Source organism: Oreochromis niloticus, linkage group LG8 (genome assembly GCF_001858045.2).
Source record: "Oreochromis niloticus isolate F11D_XX linkage group LG8, O_niloticus_UMD_NMBU, whole genome shotgun sequence".
Taxonomy (NCBI): domain Eukaryota; kingdom Metazoa; phylum Chordata; class Actinopteri; order Cichliformes; family Cichlidae; genus Oreochromis; species Oreochromis niloticus.
This window is the reverse complement of record NC_031973.2, coordinates 19,336,953-19,356,314: the sequence shown is the minus strand read 5'-3', so window position 1 is coordinate 19,356,314 and position 19,362 is coordinate 19,336,953. Positions and strand designations below refer to the sequence as shown.

At 38.9% G+C, this 19,362-nt stretch overlaps 3 protein-coding genes across 5 annotated transcripts; 1 reads left to right on the top strand and 2 right to left on the bottom strand.

Moving 5' to 3' along the window:
- Positions 1–9: 9 nt before the first annotated feature.
- pdpk1b (3-phosphoinositide dependent protein kinase 1b) lies at positions 10–8,366 on the bottom strand. 3 transcript variants are annotated; one of them, XR_002063186.2, is made up of 15 exons: positions 8,174–8,366; positions 5,757–6,047; positions 5,498–5,540; positions 5,270–5,407; positions 5,032–5,176; positions 4,827–4,924; positions 4,295–4,370; positions 4,142–4,210; positions 3,921–4,017; positions 3,631–3,804; positions 3,209–3,426; positions 2,913–2,970; positions 2,453–2,605; positions 1,341–2,343; positions 10–103 (listed from the first exon to the last, which is right to left on the bottom strand). XR_002063186.2 is itself a non-coding variant. In XM_003438771.5 (14 exons), the coding sequence occupies exons 1-14, from the start codon at positions 8,195–8,197 to the stop codon at positions 2,230–2,232; spliced, it is 1,698 nt and encodes a 565-aa protein (XP_003438819.1). In that variant the 5' UTR covers positions 8,198–8,366; the 3' UTR covers positions 12–2,229. The 3 variants fall into 3 exon arrangements, 2 of the variants coding, with proteins under 2 accessions (XP_003438819.1, XP_019218276.1); XM_003438771.5 differs by having other exon boundaries at positions 12–2,343; XM_019362731.2 differs by lacking the exon at positions 8,174–8,366 and adding an exon at positions 7,488–8,080 and having other exon boundaries at positions 12–2,343.
- Positions 8,367–8,656: 290 nt separating this feature from the next.
- On the bottom strand, positions 8,657–14,135 carry tsr3 (TSR3 ribosome maturation factor). Its single transcript, XM_003438772.5, has 6 exons — positions 13,737–14,135; positions 13,338–13,548; positions 12,031–12,224; positions 11,755–11,925; positions 9,170–9,224; positions 8,657–9,000 (listed from the first exon to the last, which is right to left on the bottom strand). The coding sequence occupies exons 1-6, from the start codon at positions 13,855–13,857 to the stop codon at positions 8,865–8,867; spliced, it is 888 nt and encodes a 295-aa protein (XP_003438820.1). The 5' UTR covers positions 13,858–14,135; the 3' UTR covers positions 8,657–8,864.
- A 28-nt stretch (positions 14,136–14,163) lies between these two features.
- On the top strand, positions 14,164–18,166 carry gnptg (N-acetylglucosamine-1-phosphate transferase subunit gamma). Its single transcript, XM_003438773.4, has 11 exons — positions 14,164–14,329; positions 14,419–14,473; positions 14,553–14,620; positions 15,118–15,172; positions 15,306–15,389; positions 15,487–15,580; positions 16,511–16,625; positions 16,697–16,779; positions 17,441–17,569; positions 17,669–17,750; positions 17,827–18,166. Exons 1-11 carry the CDS (start codon positions 14,263–14,265, stop codon positions 17,904–17,906), a joined length of 912 nt encoding a protein of 303 aa, XP_003438821.1. The 5' UTR covers positions 14,164–14,262; the 3' UTR covers positions 17,907–18,166.
- Positions 18,167–19,362: the final 1,196 nt, after the last annotated feature.

Below are 19,362 nucleotides of genomic sequence, written 5' to 3'. Positions count from 1 at the left end.
ACACAAAAACAGTGATAATGAGCCGGTACTTTATTTACATGCTGCAAAATGTGAGATGCCATTGCCACTGAATGATGCGGTTTCTTGACTGTCATGACCCAGGCTGTTGACAGAAGACAGGACACATGGCTTTATTGGTATGCCTAAATCCCTACATGCTTTAATTACTGGACTACCAAGCATTAAGTGGAAAATTCATCATTCAACATCTACTGACCTAGCGCACAAATAATCAGAGAGAATGAACAGATTCATTAAATTATCAGAATATGATTAAATCACTGAGCAAATAGAAAATGTATGATATAGTAAGAAAAAAGCTGTAAAATATTATAGTTTACAATAATTATTCACATTCAAAGGCTTTACATCTCAATACATACACAACATGGCCCCTGAACATGACTTCAATCCAAATATGATTCATATATTAGAATTTAAATAACACAGAATGAACTATAGGCTAAACAATAGCCATCAAATAACCTTATACAAGAATAAAAATACAAAAACTGTATCCTAATATCATTGCATTACTTGCTTCAGATTTTAATAATACATCATCTGTACATCACAGTTCTAGTCAGTTACAAGCCAGGTAGAGCTTCTACATACAATGTAACCGACTGCCATCGACTTGATTCAAACAAATTTTCTAACTAGAGGGGAAAACACTTCTTGTGCTTCCTCAACTTTATAGACAGATACAGCAATTTCATCGGTTATTTGGATGAGATAGATATTCTTTGACTGACATCCAACCACATCCGGCCCTGGGCCAGAGGGTCCCCAGTCACACACTGCACATACAGACTCAGCTGAAGGAAGAGGACCTTTGGAAAGACCGTAAGGTACTATGACAAAAAAATTAAAAGCATTATGATAATACATATTTCTAAAACAAGAGCACAAGTTAAATCAATCGCTTTAATTCCTATTGGGCCAAACATCAGAATGAAAAAATAATAATAATAATTAAAAAAAAAAAAATAAAAAAAAAAATGGGCCAATGAGCCCAATGAGGCAGTTTTGCCATATTGTCCAGGGACAACAGCTTTACTGTGATTGCTTCTGAAAATGATAGTATGTGTATGCATCTCTGTTGATGATGGTGGTTTTCTGTTCAGCATGGGGTAGTCAGCACATAAGATTTTGTTTTGAATAGGGCATACTGAAGATGAGTGAACTATTCCACCAAAAAAACCAAAAAAAACCAAAACAAAGAAAAATAAAAAAATTAAGAACTCACACCACAAAAGAAATAGCCAGTGAATGGTACAGAACAACCAAATCATTCAACAATAGTCTCTATGGTTTCCAATGCAGTCAAAAATACCCACCTTTACTTGAATAAACTTTATCTCCAGTGCCCTAGGAGAGAAGCGGACAAGGCTGAGCTACAAAAACTGGCCATGCAGGAAAGATAAGCAAGTTATGATTAGGAAGTACAAGCTAGTGGCATGTTTACCCACCCCCCTGTTAGCAAAACATCCTCGGCTATGGAAGGCTCATACTTATACAGAGACTGGTTCAGACCCACGTCTCACTGCAGACCGGCACTCTGCATTATTATATAGAGACCTTAACTGCAATAAGCAAAGTACCGAGACTAAAAAAACAACTCAAATACCGAGGGAAATATTTGGGTTCTGACAAAAATAGAGAGGATCTGAGTTTGGTAAACGTGTGAGACTGAACCATTTTACAGTATCTATAGAGTATATGCACTAAAAGTGGGGCTTGACTACAGCTTGCACATACAATGTAGGATTAGGATATGGTTTAATAAAGATATCATGAGAGGCGCTGGTTCACAAAAGCAAGATTTTGTGTCATCATCGAAGCAGGAAACCAGTCCTTGCGTTTGAGATAGTCGCAGCGGTACCCAAGCTTGTCACTCTACAAGACAAAGCTTGTCCTCCTCCCCCCCCTTGCCCACCCCCGCAGAATGTACAAAAAGCAGATGTGCATGGTGGAAGTCTTATCATCCATACATGGAAAAATGCAATAGAAGCCTCACAGAGAGCACAAAGAACAAGCAAAGCAACCCTAAATCCAAAGTTGTATTTTTCCCATGGTTCTACTCAGGAAAACAAACAAGGTCTAGATGCCAGCGTCTCTAAGAGTTTGTTTACATTGCGGTGATGAAGGGCACTAAAGAGGGTGTTACTCTGCTCAGTGATTGGCCTCAGAGCTAAAGAGGAGTGGGCACAGGGTGAACCTGTGCTCCTATAGGCCAGGGTTTTGGTGCCTTTGATAGATCTTTCTCCACACTTCCTGGATCTTCTTACACCATCTGTCTGCATTTCCGCTGGGGTCCATCAAATAGTATGTCCGGTTAGGCTGCAAACATCATAGGAAAAACATTTACATATTTTTAATTATTTTATATAAAACTGAAGGAAAATATTAAGATCTGTCAAAAAGGCAGCACAAATCAACAATTGTGTACCGTGTGAACAAAGAAGGTTTTGAAGTTCTTGGCCTCGGGGCGTAACTCTAAGGACCAAGGAATCTCCCCCTTCAGGACCCTGTTGACAGGATCCACGTAGTACAGGTGTGGTCCTTCAGTGAGAAGCAGCTGTCTCCGTCGGGCGAACAGACCCTGCAAAGGAATGTAAACATCTCATTGCTTCACCAACAGAGGGGGCTACGAGGCCAGTGACACTTTGCACAGTACAACAGGGAATTCCCCTTTACTTCCCATTTGACAGCAGTGAAAAGCAAAGGGAAGTGACTTCACTGATCTGTAGCCAACTCAAACTGGAAAACTCCACAGAGTCTAGCAGGCAGAATAGTGTAAAGTACTAAAAGATGTCTTTTTTTTTTTCTTTTTCTTTTTTTTAAATACTGAAACAATGCAATAAAGTAATATTAAGGATTCAAATATATGCCGTAGAATTCACACACACCTTTCGTTTATCCACTGGGCCCATTTTCAGGATTAGGTTATTCTCCACAAACTGATGCCTGTGTTGATAAACAAAAACGCAAATGTAACTACAAAATTTTTTAAAACGAAGTAACTAATTGTTAATCCACATTTCTAAATCATTCACCAAAAATCTCTTACAGTTTCCAGTGCAGTCAAAAATATTTCCAGGATACAAGCAAGACATTGGTTCAAAATTGGTTTTGATATAAATCCAACAAAGAACAGCACATGACAGACATTTTAACACGGGGTGGAGAAATGGAAGGGGTTTACCAGGGGTTTCCAGTGGTCTGTTTATCCAGCAATAACTGCTTCTCTTCTTCAGTGAACTGCAGGTCCAGCTCAAAGGAGTTGTTGTCCAGGTCGTGGATATACTGCTCAATGTTGCTGCTGGACCTCTGCGGCGGCGTCGAGTCATGTGGTGACAGGGAGTGTGATGAGCTGGACGGGGCCACCTGCATGTTGCTGAACTGGCTCAGGAGGTCATCGTACTGAGAGTCATAAAGAGACAGTGTCTCGTTATGAAAGGTGCATTGATGTTATGCTGATAATTTATGACTTGTTTACGGTTTGGATGAATCTCTAAGCTTCAACAAGCTCTCAAACCTGATGCTTTCTTTGAATGAGCAAACAACAGACCAAAACAAACAAAAAACATACCAAGACTGTTACCATAGTAAAGTAAAATATCTTACATTTCCATAGCAGTCCTCATCATCTTCAGACATTGCTGGCAGGTAGGGTGTGAGCTTGGGAGGTGTCTGTAGGTGAAGGTCACTCCAGGAGATGGTGTCAAAGAAGGGGTGCTGCTTCAGTGGTTCGTACCCTCCCATCTCTTCACAGCCAAGCCGCTTGGTTGGGTCCAATGACTGAAATTTAAATAAAATGTAAATAAGCCAACTTCTAAACAAGTAACTGATTAACTTATTTCCAAATTATTACCAAAGGAGGTTGAAATGTGTTATTGTGATATGCAATGACATACCAAAAGCCGTTCAACAAGATCCTTAGCTTTGGGGAAGAATTTCTCTGGGAATTCATACTCCAGCTTTATTATTTTCTGGAATATCAGGTATTCATTTCTACAGCAATTAAAGAGAAAAGAAAAAGTGTAACAAGTAAAAATTGGTGTGTGGGGTTCGGATTTTTTGCACTTGAAAAAATCAATTAAGAAAAATTGAGTTTTGTAAACACAGTAGTTCTTACCCAGCTCTGAATGGTGGTAAACCAGCCACCAGCTGATAGATAATACATCCCAAGGCCCACAGGTCAGAGCTAAAAAATTAAAAAGTAAACAGTTATAAAATTGCAGAAATGATGCCCACCCTGAGCTGAAAAACCTAATAAAAATCTCATTACCTCTTGCAGGCTGATTTCTCTGTTAGTAGCTCTGGAGACACATACTGCGCTGTTCCAACAAACGAGTTTGCTCTCGCTGCCAAAAAACAAACAAACAAACAAAACAAAAGGGTAAAAAGACAAGTTCTCCTTTCTTAAACATGTTCTATGCAGCATGTATTAAACGCTTTTATACTGTGCAAAAAGATTCTAATCTAACATAGGTGACAAGCTTGCAAGGTACTTCACCAGCTACAAAGATTGTATTGCTTTCAGCCATAATCAAACCACAGAACAAAGCAGATGTATAACCGTCAACTGCTTTCTACAGTCAAAGCAAAAGCAGGGGCAGTTACCCTAGTTAGCTATAAGTCTGTTAGTAGCATGAACAAGTGAACTTTGTGAATATATTGGATTCACTTAGAGCCAGTGATATTAATAACAGCAGATTTCTGAAACTTATGCTCAGTCTCTTGAGGTCAGTTAAGACTATATTTATGCTGGTCATACTTTACCACAAGGAGCATAAAGGAAATCAGCACTGTGATTATACCTTGTTTACTGTCTGATGGTAACTGTTTTGCTGTTCCAAAATCTGTTATCTGAATGTGCATCTCTTCACTCAGAAGAATATTTTCTGGTTTCAGATCTCTGAAATTAAAACAATAAAAATTGTGAGCAAAAACAAACGCTTAGCAGCAAGTGAAATTTCTATAGCAAAACCTGCAAAAAGGACATAACAAAGGGTGTTGTCTTACCTGTGTATTATCCCCTTATTGTGTAGGTATTCTAGAGCACAAACTATTTCAGCTGAGTAGAATCTAGTGCAGGTCTCATCAAATGAACCAATTTTGCGAATGTATTTCAGGAGCTCGCCGTTCTTAGCATAACTGAGACCAAAATCTAAGAGACTGGTTAAGGAAAACTTATTAAACAAAACAGTAAAACACGTGTTAGGAAATAGGCCTTGATAGACTGAATTTGTTAAAAGGATACACAGCTTCTCATCATCTTGAAATGTGAAGTAGAGTTTGACAAAGAACGGGTGATCAAGACTTGACATCAAATCCCTCTCTCGTTTCACATACTGGGTTTTGTTCTCCTTCACAATATGGCGTTTCTCTAAAATCTTAACTAAAGGAGAGAAAAGAGAATGTTAGTAAACGTAAACCCAGCAACTTTTTCATTTTAGTATAACTCAATTCATTATACGTTATTACTTACTTGCATATTCTTTCCCTGTTGCCTGCTCTCTTGCCAGGACAACCTTAGAATAAGAAACAACAGTGAGATGATATGGCATGTAACCAACCAGTCAGATGTTGAGGGAAAATAATAATAATATTTCCTTGGGCTTACTTGTCACTTCACCTAAAATGAACTCAGCATGACTCATCCAAGTACATTAATCAAAATAACGCTAGCATGTAGCAACATCTTCCTCGGTACATTTCAAAAGCTAAGTGGAATGTAAGTTACATACCGTTGAGAAGGAGCCCTCTCCCAGTATCTTGCCAAATTTAAAGTCCTCTGGCCTCTTTTTGCGTGGCTGAGAAGCCGGGACGGCTGGCTGTGTGCAGAGCTGTGGGGCCTGGCTGCTAGCAGATGCTCCTACACCACAAGCCTGTGAGGCTGCGCCCTCCATGCTGGGGCAGTGGCTGCTGCTTGCGCCTGGGATTGCAAGTGGCGAGCAGGAGTCAGGGTGGTTTCTTACCATTGATGGATGCGAGCAGGAACAGATGACAACGCTGGGCTGAATGGGCACAACATCATACTGCAAGAAAAAGAGGCATCATAAAGAATGTGTTATTAAGCAGGGTGACACAGGTAAATAACAATTCACATGTGGAAAGGCTCTTTACTTGAGAAAGCTGAGGGACTGTATAACCATCTGAACTACTACTGGATTGAACATAACAGTGATGACAAAAATATCAGGATAAAATAGTAACAATTTAACATTTCAATAACGTTTTCAATAAAAATGAATGCATAAAGAAAATGTGTTTTGTTATTCAGCACTTTAAACTATTACTTAAATGAGGAATTTCAGGTTTTTCCATCAGTCTGTGATGGATTTAGTAATTGATGCGGCTATTAGTTGTCAAAATACAGATTAGATGGCCCAAAGAGCACACGGCAAAAGCAGCTAAACTTAATTACTGAAAAACATGAGCTTCCTAGAACATCACCGGCACCGGTGACAAAGGTGAGTTGAGATGTTTACATAGATGAGACTAAAAGAAGTTACCCACCACAACCACAGTCTTCTCACTCTACTGACACCTGAAAGTTCCCACTGGTGTAAACAACACTTTGAAGAATTTTCTTTCATATGCTTTGGAATCTCTGAACTTTATCATTGCACTCATGAAAATTAACTAAATTAATTAATTATTTTTAATGATAGCTATATCCACATTGCTATCCAGTTCTTTATTAGCATGAAGTAACTCCATGTAGAATTTTGTTGTGCAACCTTCCGTTGCGTTATGATAATAATTAATCCTGAATCTTAAATCTCTTTCACAAAGTATACATATGACACATGAAGAGAAAGAAATGTACTCACATATTACACGAAGCACTTTACAGGCTGCTGGCTTAAAATTATTGTTGCTTATAGTTCTGTAAATTACAATAACCTAAACATACTACTACAAGTGAGACCACTTGTAGACCAAAGTCTAACAGTGATAAGAAGGAACTGCTTAAGGAGCCACTTCTGAGCCTGGTGGTCCCACCCACCTGTGTTCAAGCTGTAAAAACTATGTCAAAGTTAATTTTTCATGTGACAGTGATACTTGAGACATAAACTGCGCTGAACTCACACCATCTATGTGTACATAATCAAACTGACATGGCAGCTGAGGCACACCAACTGCCTGTTTAAAACTTAAAGATAGTGCTTCCTAAAAATTCCCGGTACCGGTGTCATGTATGTATAAACACACTGAATTACCCGAACAATAAGTGTGTAGTTTAGCTGGCAGTTCAGTTTACGTTTAATTAGTTCAGTTGGCCTAGCTTTTTCTCATTCAAAACCAAGGTGTGGCCATTATTTTAGCTGCCTATTCCGGCCTATTTCAGCTAGCCATATAACTACCTACTGAGTCACTGCTATTGGTCAGGCATGTAATGGTTGGAGGAAAACGCCGAATAACGTTTTCCTAACTCTGAGAAGTCGTGAAACAACCGGCCTGTGCGAACTTACCTTGCTAAGAAGCTAATGTTAGCTCCTGCTGGCTTGTCAAATAATGCCGGCCATCGCTGACAGTGAGTTACAAACTTAACGCCAACAGCCAATTAGCTAACGTTAGCAAATCGGGCAACACAAGCAACTTCAAAACCGTGTGGCATTTTCAAGAAACGTCACTTAATTGTGTAAAAAGTTAGTTTCCTGCCGTTTATATGAAGATTTGAAAGTTGACACTCGAATAGCACAACGCTTTCCTTCAAAATATATGCTAACCAATGGAAGAACGCAATAAAGCTAATGCTAGCCTGCTAGCAAACGGGGATATCGAAAGCGCGAACCTGTTAAGCTATCAATAGCCAATAGTTACTGGTAGAGGAAAACGCTCATGTGTCCCCCCTGTAACCATTATCGTGTACTGGTAAACGTTTCAAAAGGCCCAAATAAGTCGAGAAAGTGTGACTCATGAATACTGTGTGAGATTTGACGATCCAAATTAACAAGGCAAACACTGGGTGTTGCGATAGCCAACATTAGCAAACTAGCAAGCTGCTAGTGAGTCGTAAGGCTAAGCGATCTCCTGCAGCTAGCACTGCTCTTCAAATGAAGGCCCGACGTAACTATTTATCCCCACACAGCCTCTACACTGACCATTTTGAGCACCGGCTTCGAGCTGGTATTCACGGCAAAGTTGTAACACTTACCACCTGACTTGTAGCTCTTGCCATGAGAGTTTTCTGCGAGTATTTATTTGGAATAAAATAATTAGAGAAGCTCCAGTAATGGCTGCCTCTGCGCCTTCATTTTCGAGCTGTGACGTCGTTCCACAACAATGTTACCGCAGGACAGCAGAGGAGAGTCCCGCTGTGTCCGCCCCCTCGCCACATTAACAACCTACTGAACTTCATCTTACTGATAGGGCCGGAGTCAGACGGTAGCAGTTGTGGCCTACAAACTCCCGTTTTAGACCAACTTTGAATATATGGCAGTAAGAAGGATCTACAGGTCTTTTTTATTCAAGTGTAACTAAACTTAAGTGAAGAAGCACTCCTAAATACCCAAACTGACAAAAATGACCAATAGCCATAAAACGCTTTGTGTGAAACTGAAACTGTGGCAACCAAGTATATTCCAACAAACAAAAGTTTAATCTAATAAATATTTTGTCAATAAACCAAAAATATGTGTTTTAAATGTCAATAATAATAATAAACACCCTTACTTTATTTCTATTTAGTTGACATGCATCACAAAGTTCATTAATTTACATAAACATATAGGCAAAAAAAATACATAACCATTCATACGTGCCAAAATATTTTTTGAGCATTTTAAAACAGTCGTGTATTAAAAAGAACCCACAGTTGAAATATGATTTAGTGTAAAGTCTTTGGTTCAATCCTCTTCATCATGGTCATGTGAGCTTGTTCTTGTCTCGTCATTGCTTTCCGTTTCTTTATCTTCTGCTTCATCTTCGTCATCTTCCTCTGAGGGGTCTGTGTCCTCACTGGAGTCATCTTCTACAGGTGCACTAAACACAGAAATGAACTCAGTAAACATAGGAAACAAATCGTTAAAGCCTATTTTAAGAGAATTCTTGCCATTTTTAAAATTATGCTGGTAATTTCTATGCCATATAAACATCACCACTAAGAAAACTAAGTAAGAGATATGTGAAGATGTGCTAGATCAATACTTACCACTGACGTCTGTTGAGATTCATGCATTCTACTCCAGAGTTAACATCAAATGGATCTGTGAACAAAACAGATGTGTAGCTTTCATTACGAGGACAGTTAATTCTGCACTACAGGTCACTCAGCAACAAAAATACACATCCAGATTCTAGACATTTCCAGACAATCAGCCTGGATACAGACTTCCTCATCACTGGCCAGATGTGTTCAGAGATTCAAACAAAATCAAATGAGTCAAAATCCAATAAGGAAAGGAAAAAGAAACAACAAGGCAGCCTGATTACAAGGCAAGGAAACAACGCAAGGAACAGTTATATCAATGTCCACAGGATAATCAATCAGACAAAACACTTCATAATGACATTTATTTCCCCTTGGAATATTCATTACTAATTGTCTTTAAAGTCTTAAAAATAATACGAGTTTTATATCTTATAAACAAATATGAGAACACTGGTTTCCTGGTGACAATTTAGCAAATGTGAGTCACAACAGGAAACTATAAAAATTATTCTAATTATTCATTAGCAATTACTCAGATTCAGCCATTTCCAAAGTGAACCTTTCCAAAATAAAAATACATTTGAATCAAACAGTTGATTATGACCAACAATACTGTGCAAAAATCCCTCATTTCTTAATATTTGCTTCCAAAGTGGTTTCGAGCAATAGTTCTCCAGGCTTTCTGAACCTCTTTCAAAGTTTGTCTTTGGATAGTGGCTGCTTTTTCACTCATTTTTAATCCAGTCCAATACCTGACCATTTTCAAGGGAATGTTTGTTAAGCCACTTAACACTGACTTGTGAATTAATCAAACACAAAAAGGGACCCAACTCAAGAGATGACCTTTGTTGTTTCTACACTGCAGAAAATTAAGCCAAGAACCAACTTTAATTTGTATCTTTAAGCACTTTCTTGTTACAAAAACAATTGTTTCTCATTTATTTTGTTGAATTTACGAAAATCCCAAAGATAACAGCTTAACAAGCATGAAATAGTATTTTTACACCAACAAGGTGATTCCCAAAGAGCTTTTAGCTAAAACCTTGGCATATCTCGAAATGGTCTGCATATGTCCTTAAAGAATTTGAAGAAACTAGACAAATGGAAGACAAAAGAAAGTGGCAGGCCTAAAAATACTACCTACAGTAAACAGTAACATCTGAAAGTCATGTTTTAAAGAAAGATCCATCTACTGCCTCATCAGAAATGCTGTCAGACGAATGAAATCCATGTCAAGAATCAATTCTTAAAGAAGGCTAACAAGAAGTACTGGACTGAAAAAAATGGAGTAAATAAAAATTGTACATTTTTGATTCAAATCATCATCAATATGTACAGAGAAGTTCAGGAGAGAGGTGTTGGGAAAATGTATCTTGCCAAAATTTACAGACAAGAATGTACATTCAGATTTTGATCCACTATCTGGTGATACAACCATGTGGAAAGCATCTAATTGGCAACGCCTTCAATTTTTCAGCAAACACACTGCCAATGCAGTAACAGCATAACTGGATAGAAAAACAGACAGTTGAACACTATCACTCATGGATTGGCCTCCCCAGAGCCTGGGCCTCAACATTACTGAAGCAGTGTGGGATCATCTTGACAGAGAACAGAACCAAAGGCAGCCAACATCCAAGAATGAATGTCCTTCAAGAAGCCTGGAGAACCATTTATGAAGACTACTTTAAGAAAAGGACCAGAAATCTAGTCAGAAATAGTTCAGGCTGTGTTGATGAATAAATGTGGGCACATCAAATATTCACTTTCAACCTCATTAGAATAGTATTAGCCTTATACGCTATATTTCCATATTTGTTTAAATGTGTCTGAATAAATCACTGCACCTACTTTGCATTTTCTATGCAAAATATGAAAAACTTAGGAGTGGCTCAAGATTTTTGCACTCAAGAGGTCCAAGAACTAATTACCTTCTAAGTCCTTTTTTTTCTAGTTTGTATTTGTTATTAAGAAATCTAAAGTGATGCAACAGCTAGCCACTTCAACACAACTTCCTGCTTTAGTCTTATTTTCTCGTTTCAGCCTCTTTGTTTTCTTTCTTTTCTGCTGCGTGATTTCTGCATTCTGTTTTAGTGTTTTAGGGTTAACACAGCTAATGTTTTACCAGTACCCCCAAAAGACAATCAAAGTTTCTCTTATGCCAGAAAAATCACTACTTTGTTGTAGGAGCTAGTGCAAACACTGATGATACATGCCCACTTTTAACTGCACTACAGCAGGTCTCATTTTGCACTAAATCGTATACATATTGTTTCCGAATTGTTATATTGTTATTGTATGTTTGTTTTTTAAAATCTATGATGCTATACGGTTTTTTACTGTCCCTGCAACAGCTACAAAGATACAAAAATGCGACTAAAACTTAACAGTTACTAAAACAGTTACTTGAAATTGTCATCTGAAAGCTCTTAAAGTCCAATAAATGCGATTTACTTAAGAGCCATTAGTTGTACACGAAGCCAAACTACAGCTAAAACAAGAAAGAGGTTGAACCAAAACACAGTGACCCTCTACCTCCACTGCTACACAAACCCAGACACTGCGTGGAACCCCAGGTTATTTACCAAACTCCTCCTCTTCCTCTGGTTTAGAAGTGAGAAACTCTTTCTCTACACCAAGGAGCTCTTCTTCCGACTGACACGCAGCATAGCGGCCAAGCAGAACTTTATTGAGCTCCAGAAACGCTGTCCCCCACTTAAATTTCTTCAGTAAGAGCAATGCCAGTTCCTCAAAACCTGCAATATCAGAAACAATATGTCACAGTTTAACTGCCTTAACCAAAATAAGACACAAAAAGCAGTTGCTGCTGTATTCCTGAATAACTAAACCTAAACCCTTACCTACGATGCAGAACGTGGCAGCAAAAGCTTCAACGCAGGACAACTTGCAAGGCTTGCCATAATTTACAGGGTTTGCAGCTACGAGGTACGGCAGTAACCTGGGATGACTTCCAACCATCTTATTGAAGGGTGTCTCCTCCAGTTTGGCCCAGGAGCAATCAATCACTGCGAGCCCATTGTTGGCCACAATCTCTCTGTGCAGACAAAACATGGGGGAAAAAAATCGCTTTGGATTGGATCACAACAGTGACACAAATTATAGAATTTATTTAATTTTCATAACCAACAAAACACTTTGGTATAGTAACATTTGTTTTAATATAACAATGCATCAGAATGTCTCAAGTTTTTAATATGACTGATCTTTAAGATCAAGCTCTACATGGGGTAAATAATCAAGTATTAAATCTAAAAGGAAGGCCTTTACACTCAGGGGACACTTTATTAAGTACACTTTGCTAGTCCTGGGTTGTACCCCTTTTGCCTTCCTAACTACCTTAATTCTTCATGGAATAGATTCAACAAGGAGTTTGAAACCTTGTTCCTCAGAGATTTTGGTCCATATCGACATGACAGAATATAACAGTTGTTGTAGATATATACATCCATGATTCAAAACTTCTGGATTGAGATCTGGTGATTGAAGCTGTCATTTTACTACAGTCAAGAAACCAGGCTGAGATGATGGAAGCAGCTACCATGAGATGGGTACACTTTGGTCATAAAGGGATGAACATCATCAGAAACAAAACTCAAGTAGTCTGTGGTGCTAAAACACTACTCTGTTGGTACTCTAGGGTCCAAAGTGTGCCGACAAAACATTTCCACACATTTAGACCACCAGCAGCAGCTGGACTTGCTGATACAAGGCAGGATGGATCCATGCTTTTGTGTTGTTTACCATCCAAATGTGTCAGCAGAAATCGAGACTCATTAGAGCAGGCAACATTTTTCCAAAAACTTTTGTTCAGTTTTGATGAACCTGTGTGAATTGTAGCCTCAGTTTCCTGTTCTTAGCTGACCCAGTGTGATCTTCTGCTGCTGTATCTAATTTACTTCAAGAGTCCAAATTGTACTTCAATAGATGTTCTTCTGTATTTCTTGGTCGTAACGTGTGTTTATTTCACCTACTGTTGTTACTCTGAAGACTGGCATCAAAAAAACATTTTCACCCTGAGAACAAGCGTTAATGAGTAACTAAACAGGTGTGCATCAAAATGTGTATATAAATAGTTATATGAGGTGGTCTATGGCTACAGACTCTTTGATTTCATTGGCTGAAGTACAGAGGAAACAGCTGAACAAACCTGTCTGCTGGCGTCACATACTTCGTGCCCATTGGACTCAGTATGAGCCCGTTGAATCTCTGATTGAGTCTCAGGTTGCGTACAAAGCCCTTCCTCACCAACTTTCTGCCAGTACAACGTTTGGGATCGCAGTGACCCAACTCCCACATGGCAAGTGGGCAAGGAAGCTTCACCTGAGGAGCCTCTGCCCCCTCCTCCCTGTGAAGACTTGCTGAGGAGAGAAAGTTCACAATCTCAGATTTCTCAAGTGTTTACACCATATCGAGTGTTATCAGTCCTGAGCAATGGGCACTTTTTCCTAGTGTAGACAGCATTTCATGATGCTGACGCTATTGTAAATAGCATGCCTTACAGCCAACATGTTTAACATTTTTGCATTAGAGATAATCAATACACTACCTTCCAAAGCAGTGTGCATTTCTTCTGTGAAGGCCTCTAAAGATTTCCCTTTCATTTTGTGACGTTTGTCTTTGCCCTTGTTGTCAGGACGGACAAACTTTCCCTGCTTTTTTCGTCCCATGCTTCTAGTTAACTGTCACTGTCAGGCTGTCACTGCAATGAACTGACCAACAAGTATGACTTAAGCTATCTGGCTATCCTGCTGACAACACTTCGTCTAACAAAGAGAACTGCCCAAAAAAGAGAAGCAAAAACTTCTTATTTGCAGTACGAATTAGACATATGCAACTTTCAAGACTTTATCACAAACTAGTAGTAGTCTCCTTTCATCCGGCACCACTTTCATATGAAGTATAACCTAGCTTGATTGGCTTCGTATCGTGGTAAGCACGTCGCAGTCCCATATAAAAAACACGCATGCTCATGGCTTATTTTGATCACGTGGCGTGTCACCTGACCGGAACGAGCAAAAGAGGAAATGTTGACAGAAAAGTAACACTTTAATGCCTTCATAACGTAAATAATAATGCGTTGTTTCAGTTACCGAGTAGCTCATTTAATAAGGTTGTGTTTTGTCTGCGTGTATCTGTTCAGTAAGTACAGCTTTACTGCGCAGCTTCATTCAGAGATTTTAATCTACACAGAGCTCCGTGTGTCTAATGTCGGCTTGTTTTTAATGCAGTTAACTATGGATCCGCCGGTAAAATGAAGATAGTCGAAGAGCCAAACACATTTGGGTACGTGAAGCAAAATAAGTTCACATTGTGCAGTTTTGTTGACTTTGGCCTCCTGCTAATGCATCTACTTTGTGTCCAGGCTGAACAACCCTTTTGTGGCTCAGGGCAGCAGACTGCAACCTAAAGTGACCCCAGCTCCAGTATCTGGTAAAACAAACTCATCATTTAAATATTTAAACCGGGGGTGTCAGACATAAAGAGGAAGGGAGGCGTAGATTTCTGACTTATAAGTGTACTTCATGAGTTTTTCCTCCTGATCATAACCTTCTCCATTCATACCGTAGCAAAAACTTTGTCTTATAGTTGCAGTACACTCAGCGTGATTAGCTACCAGAACTTTTTTTCTGTCATTTCTGACATTTATTTTTCACACTTTAAGCCCCAAGAGTCACGTTGACAGATTTCTAACATTTGCTACAGCAGCATTTCTTTATCTTTGCACTTCTTTTTTCTTATATTGTGATATTTCAGGGATTGAATGTTTAGTTAGAGTTCTTTACACTGACAAAAGGGGGAGTTAGGTTAGGTTAATCCCTGGTTTAAAGCCTCAATTCATTAAATAATGTGTAAAATGTTCTAAATGTTGACTAAAGGGTCCTTTAGATTTTCTGTCTCATCATATGAGCAATGATTTCCTCCTTAAGGCCCAGTGCACCTTCATCAGCTTGCCGGAAAGTGCTTCAGTCTCACGGAGTCGACGTATGTATTTAACGTGTCATACAGTAGTATTTCCACCATCTCTCCAAAGTGCAGACCATTAGATTATTACATGTTGGACCTGAGCGTCTGGAAAATACAAAACAAACAATGGCATGTTGTCCTCACTTTGCAGGTATAAATATGAATTCTGTCCATTTCACAACGTCACTCAGCATGAGCAAACATTCAGGTGGAATGCCTACAGTGGGATCTTGGGGTAAGAAGCTTCAGAAACAAAACACAAACCAGATGTAAAAGTGTGAAGCAAGATGTTGGCTTCTTGTAGGATTCAGGTTTGTGTTTGGTCCCTGCAGGATCTGGCAAGAGTGGGAAATGGCAAACAACACTTTCACCGGCATGTGGATGAGAGACGGCGACACTTGTGGAAACAGAAACAGAGAAACAAAGGTATCTAAACCTTTAAAATCCTCCTGGTATTCCACTGACAAACTTTTGTGCCCCATCTTGAAAATGAGGCCAACACTTTGCAATGCTAATTATTGCTTGAATGTATTGTGAATGTAAACATATCAACTAGTGCCAAACCAACTCAAAGATAATTGGCCCTTCAGCCCTTAAAGTTATCCTTTTCCTTGTTTTGCTGCAGCAAGAGTCCTGACAGGGACTAGAAAGAGAGAGCATATTTCTCCTGTTTTGGCTTCCCTTCATTGGCTTCCTGTTAAATCCAGAATTGAATTCAAAATCCTGCTCCTCACATACAAGGTCTTAAATAATCAGGCCCCATCTTATCTTAATGACCTTGCAGTACCATATCACCCCATTAGAGCACTTCACTCTCGCACTGCAGGCCTACTTGTTGTTCCTAAAGTATTTAAAAGTAGAATGGGAGAGAGAGCCTTCAGTTTTCAGGCCCCTCTTCTGTGAAACCAGCTTCCAGTTTGGATTCAGGAGACAGACACTATCTCTACTTTCAAGATTAGGCTTAAAACTTTCCTTTTTGCTAAAGCATATAGTTAGGGCTGGACCAGGTGACCCTGAATCCTCCCTTAGTTATGCTTAGTTATGGGTTTTTCTCTGTACCTATGAAGCGCCTTGAGGCGACTTTTGTTGTGATTTGGCGCTATATAAATAAAATTGAATTGAATTGAATTGAAAGTTTTCTGCCATATACTCACTTGCTGTTCAGACCTGCCTTTTATGGGGGTCAATCATTCAGAACAAAAGTGGCTTAGAGTGAGTGGGGGAAGGGAGCTGTTTCAGTCACTGGAGATCTCAACTAGAGTCTAAGAATAAATATGTGGAACTGGGAATTACTTTCTTACTCAGCAACATGAATAAGAAATTGTGTTTTCTTTCTTTCTTGTCGTGGATCTGCAGGTGATTCTGGTCTGCAGCACAAGAAGCAAGCTCGCTCAAGTCTCAGAGCCCAGTACCTGTGTGTACTCGCTAACCTTTGAGACCCCACTTGTTTGCCATCCACATTCTCTTTTAGGTAAGTTAAACAGGACTTACTTTCATGCCAGTGGGGATAGGGTTACTTATAAATTCTGTGCTCTTTTAAAGTGTATCCAACTCTGAAAGAGGAGCTACAGAAGGAATGGGATGAAGCGGAGCAGGCTCGCTACGAAGGACTTATAACTGAGCAGGTGAGGTAAACAAATACTGCAGTATGATTTGCTTCCTCTATGCTTTTCATCTATGTCAGTTTATGCCACCTGTGAAATGATGAAATATAGATGCAGAAATTATAGTTGATATGAACGATAGACTTAGTGAAGTTAAAATTCAAGTGCCTTAAAGCTGCATTCTTTTTAATGGCCACCAGGGGGTGAGTCATCTGTTTGCAAAAAGACGTCCAGTTGGACAGGCGTCTAGGAGAAAATAAGTCTGCTGCTCACTTCATTTACATTATCAGTAAACACCTTCCAGATTAGGTCATATTCTCAATTGCTTAAACAGATACTGCACTCAAATTTTGTTGAGTCCAGTATCTGTTAGCATGTCTATTAGAGTGAAAAATGAGCATAAAACAGAATACTTGTGATTCACAAGTGCACCCATATAATGATGCACCATTCTTCAGTTTCCTCATTCATCACGAGTTTTCAAAACGTCAAAAATATGACAACACCGAAAACGGGCTCTTTACAGCTTTGTGTCCATCTTTTATGTACAGTTATTTTAACTGAAAATCAGACACCAATTGATGAGCTCTGTTATGGTACACACATTTCAAGGTGTCCTTTGTTATGTACATTTTAATTATTTGTGGAATGGTTATGGTTACATTTTGTACATGTGCTGCAGGGATACAACAATCTCTTAAAGGATATTTTTGAGGACGCCGGACTGCTGAAGAGTCGGAAAGTAAAAGTCAAGGTTCAAGAGGCAGCAGCTGATTCAGAAAGGCAAAACTCTTTAGAGAAATGTAAAGCGGTGTGTAACCTTTCAAAGTAGTATCTCTTCTAACATTACAACAAAATCACAATCACAAGCTCAATAGTGTTAATTTTTTTTTGTATATTTTTTCTACAGGACTACCAAAAACTGAGAGAAGAGACCGAGAGACTGCGAGCTCTTCTTACTCAACATAACATTCCTTTTAATTCTGAGAGAAGTAAGTGAAGTCAGTCTTCACTCATGTAAGTCTCGTACACTTTATATGAATGATTTTTTTTACCTATATGTGACAGATGACGCAAAAGGTACAGTGAGCGTGACGGTTAAGGATCAACACTTAAGAGGAGACAACGGACTCATTGATGTTCAGTAAAGATTACCTGGACCAGAAACGAGGCAAAGCACCTGAGCGGAGTTTGTTGATCAGCATCAGAGAGACACATAAAGTAACTGGACAACACTGGTAGTGCTCAGGCTGTTGGTACTGCAGAATAAAATTTTGCAAGTGTAGCTGAGAGTGGGTAATTTTTTTATTTATTTTTTTTGTCGAGGATTCATCACTGAGCTTGAACTACAAGACTATGAAAAGACACCATCGTGCATGAGAAATAAAATGAGCTTTGAAAATGTTTACAGCTGTCTCATCTTAAGTTTCAATTCATCAGTAAGTTTATTTAGTTTGTATTTTGCTGTTGTTGCAGAACTACTTCATGTAGACTTGCACCACATTTCTCCTTTCTCTACATTTTCAAGTATTGACAAGTAGATGTAGTGTCAGGGAGGAGGCACAGTATCTTCATGGGCGTATTTGCAAAGTGTACAGATTTATTTATTTATTTTTAACAGGACAGAATACTGTGCAAAGCTTATTTCTTTATATTTTTTATTTTTTTTTTAGTTTAAGGATCTCTGAAGGTCTTTCAAAGTTTTTCTTGCAGCTAGCGTCTTTTTTTTTTTTTTTTTTTTTTTACTTATTTTCAGTCCAGTTTTGTTTGTCTGTTAAGCCTAAAACAATAAATCTACAGAACGTCATGTCCGTAAGACATGAGGGGAAAAAATCCAGCCAACCTGACACAGGACCTGAGAACCACCTACTGTTCACTGAAGCCTCAAGAGAAATGGTCAAAGCTGGAAGGGTGGCTGTCAGAAAGCTACTCTTCTAAAAGCCAGTCTGGAGAACTGTTCCTGAACACTACTTGAAGAAATGACAGGAAAGCAGACTTAAAGAGTTCAGACTGTGCTGAAGAGTAAAGGCGGTCACACTAAATATTGATTTTCAAGCTCAGACTCTGTTTTTGCCTTTTACTCTGCATTTCCATGTTTGCATATTTCAATATCCTGACAAAATATAATGAAATGAGGAGTAAATTTTTTGTTCATACATATGCAAGTAACAGGAAAAACAAATTGTCCATATATACAAAGTGGCTGAAAAGCATTTATGTCTTTGTGTTGTATTTAGGTGCATTTGTATAGGAAATGAAGTCATCACGGCTCAGCTAGATATTGACTTTGTTTCCTTCCTCTGTGTTTGTGTCCTATATTAAGACTCAAACACATGTTCCTGTCATACTGCACTCAAAGAAGTAACAGCCGGTCATTTCCGACTTCACTTTTGCCCGATTGTGACACGCGCAACACAGCTATATTAACAGTCTGTGAAAGATGCGGGTAAAATTAATCACCCCCACACTTAGCTTTGCACTGAGTTAGTCACAAAAACCAGATGATAAGCAAATATAAAATGTATGTGGAGAACATAACCCAGTGGTCTGGTATGTGTTTGTTACTGTGATTACAAGGAGAGTGCAAAAGAAAAGTTATTCAGT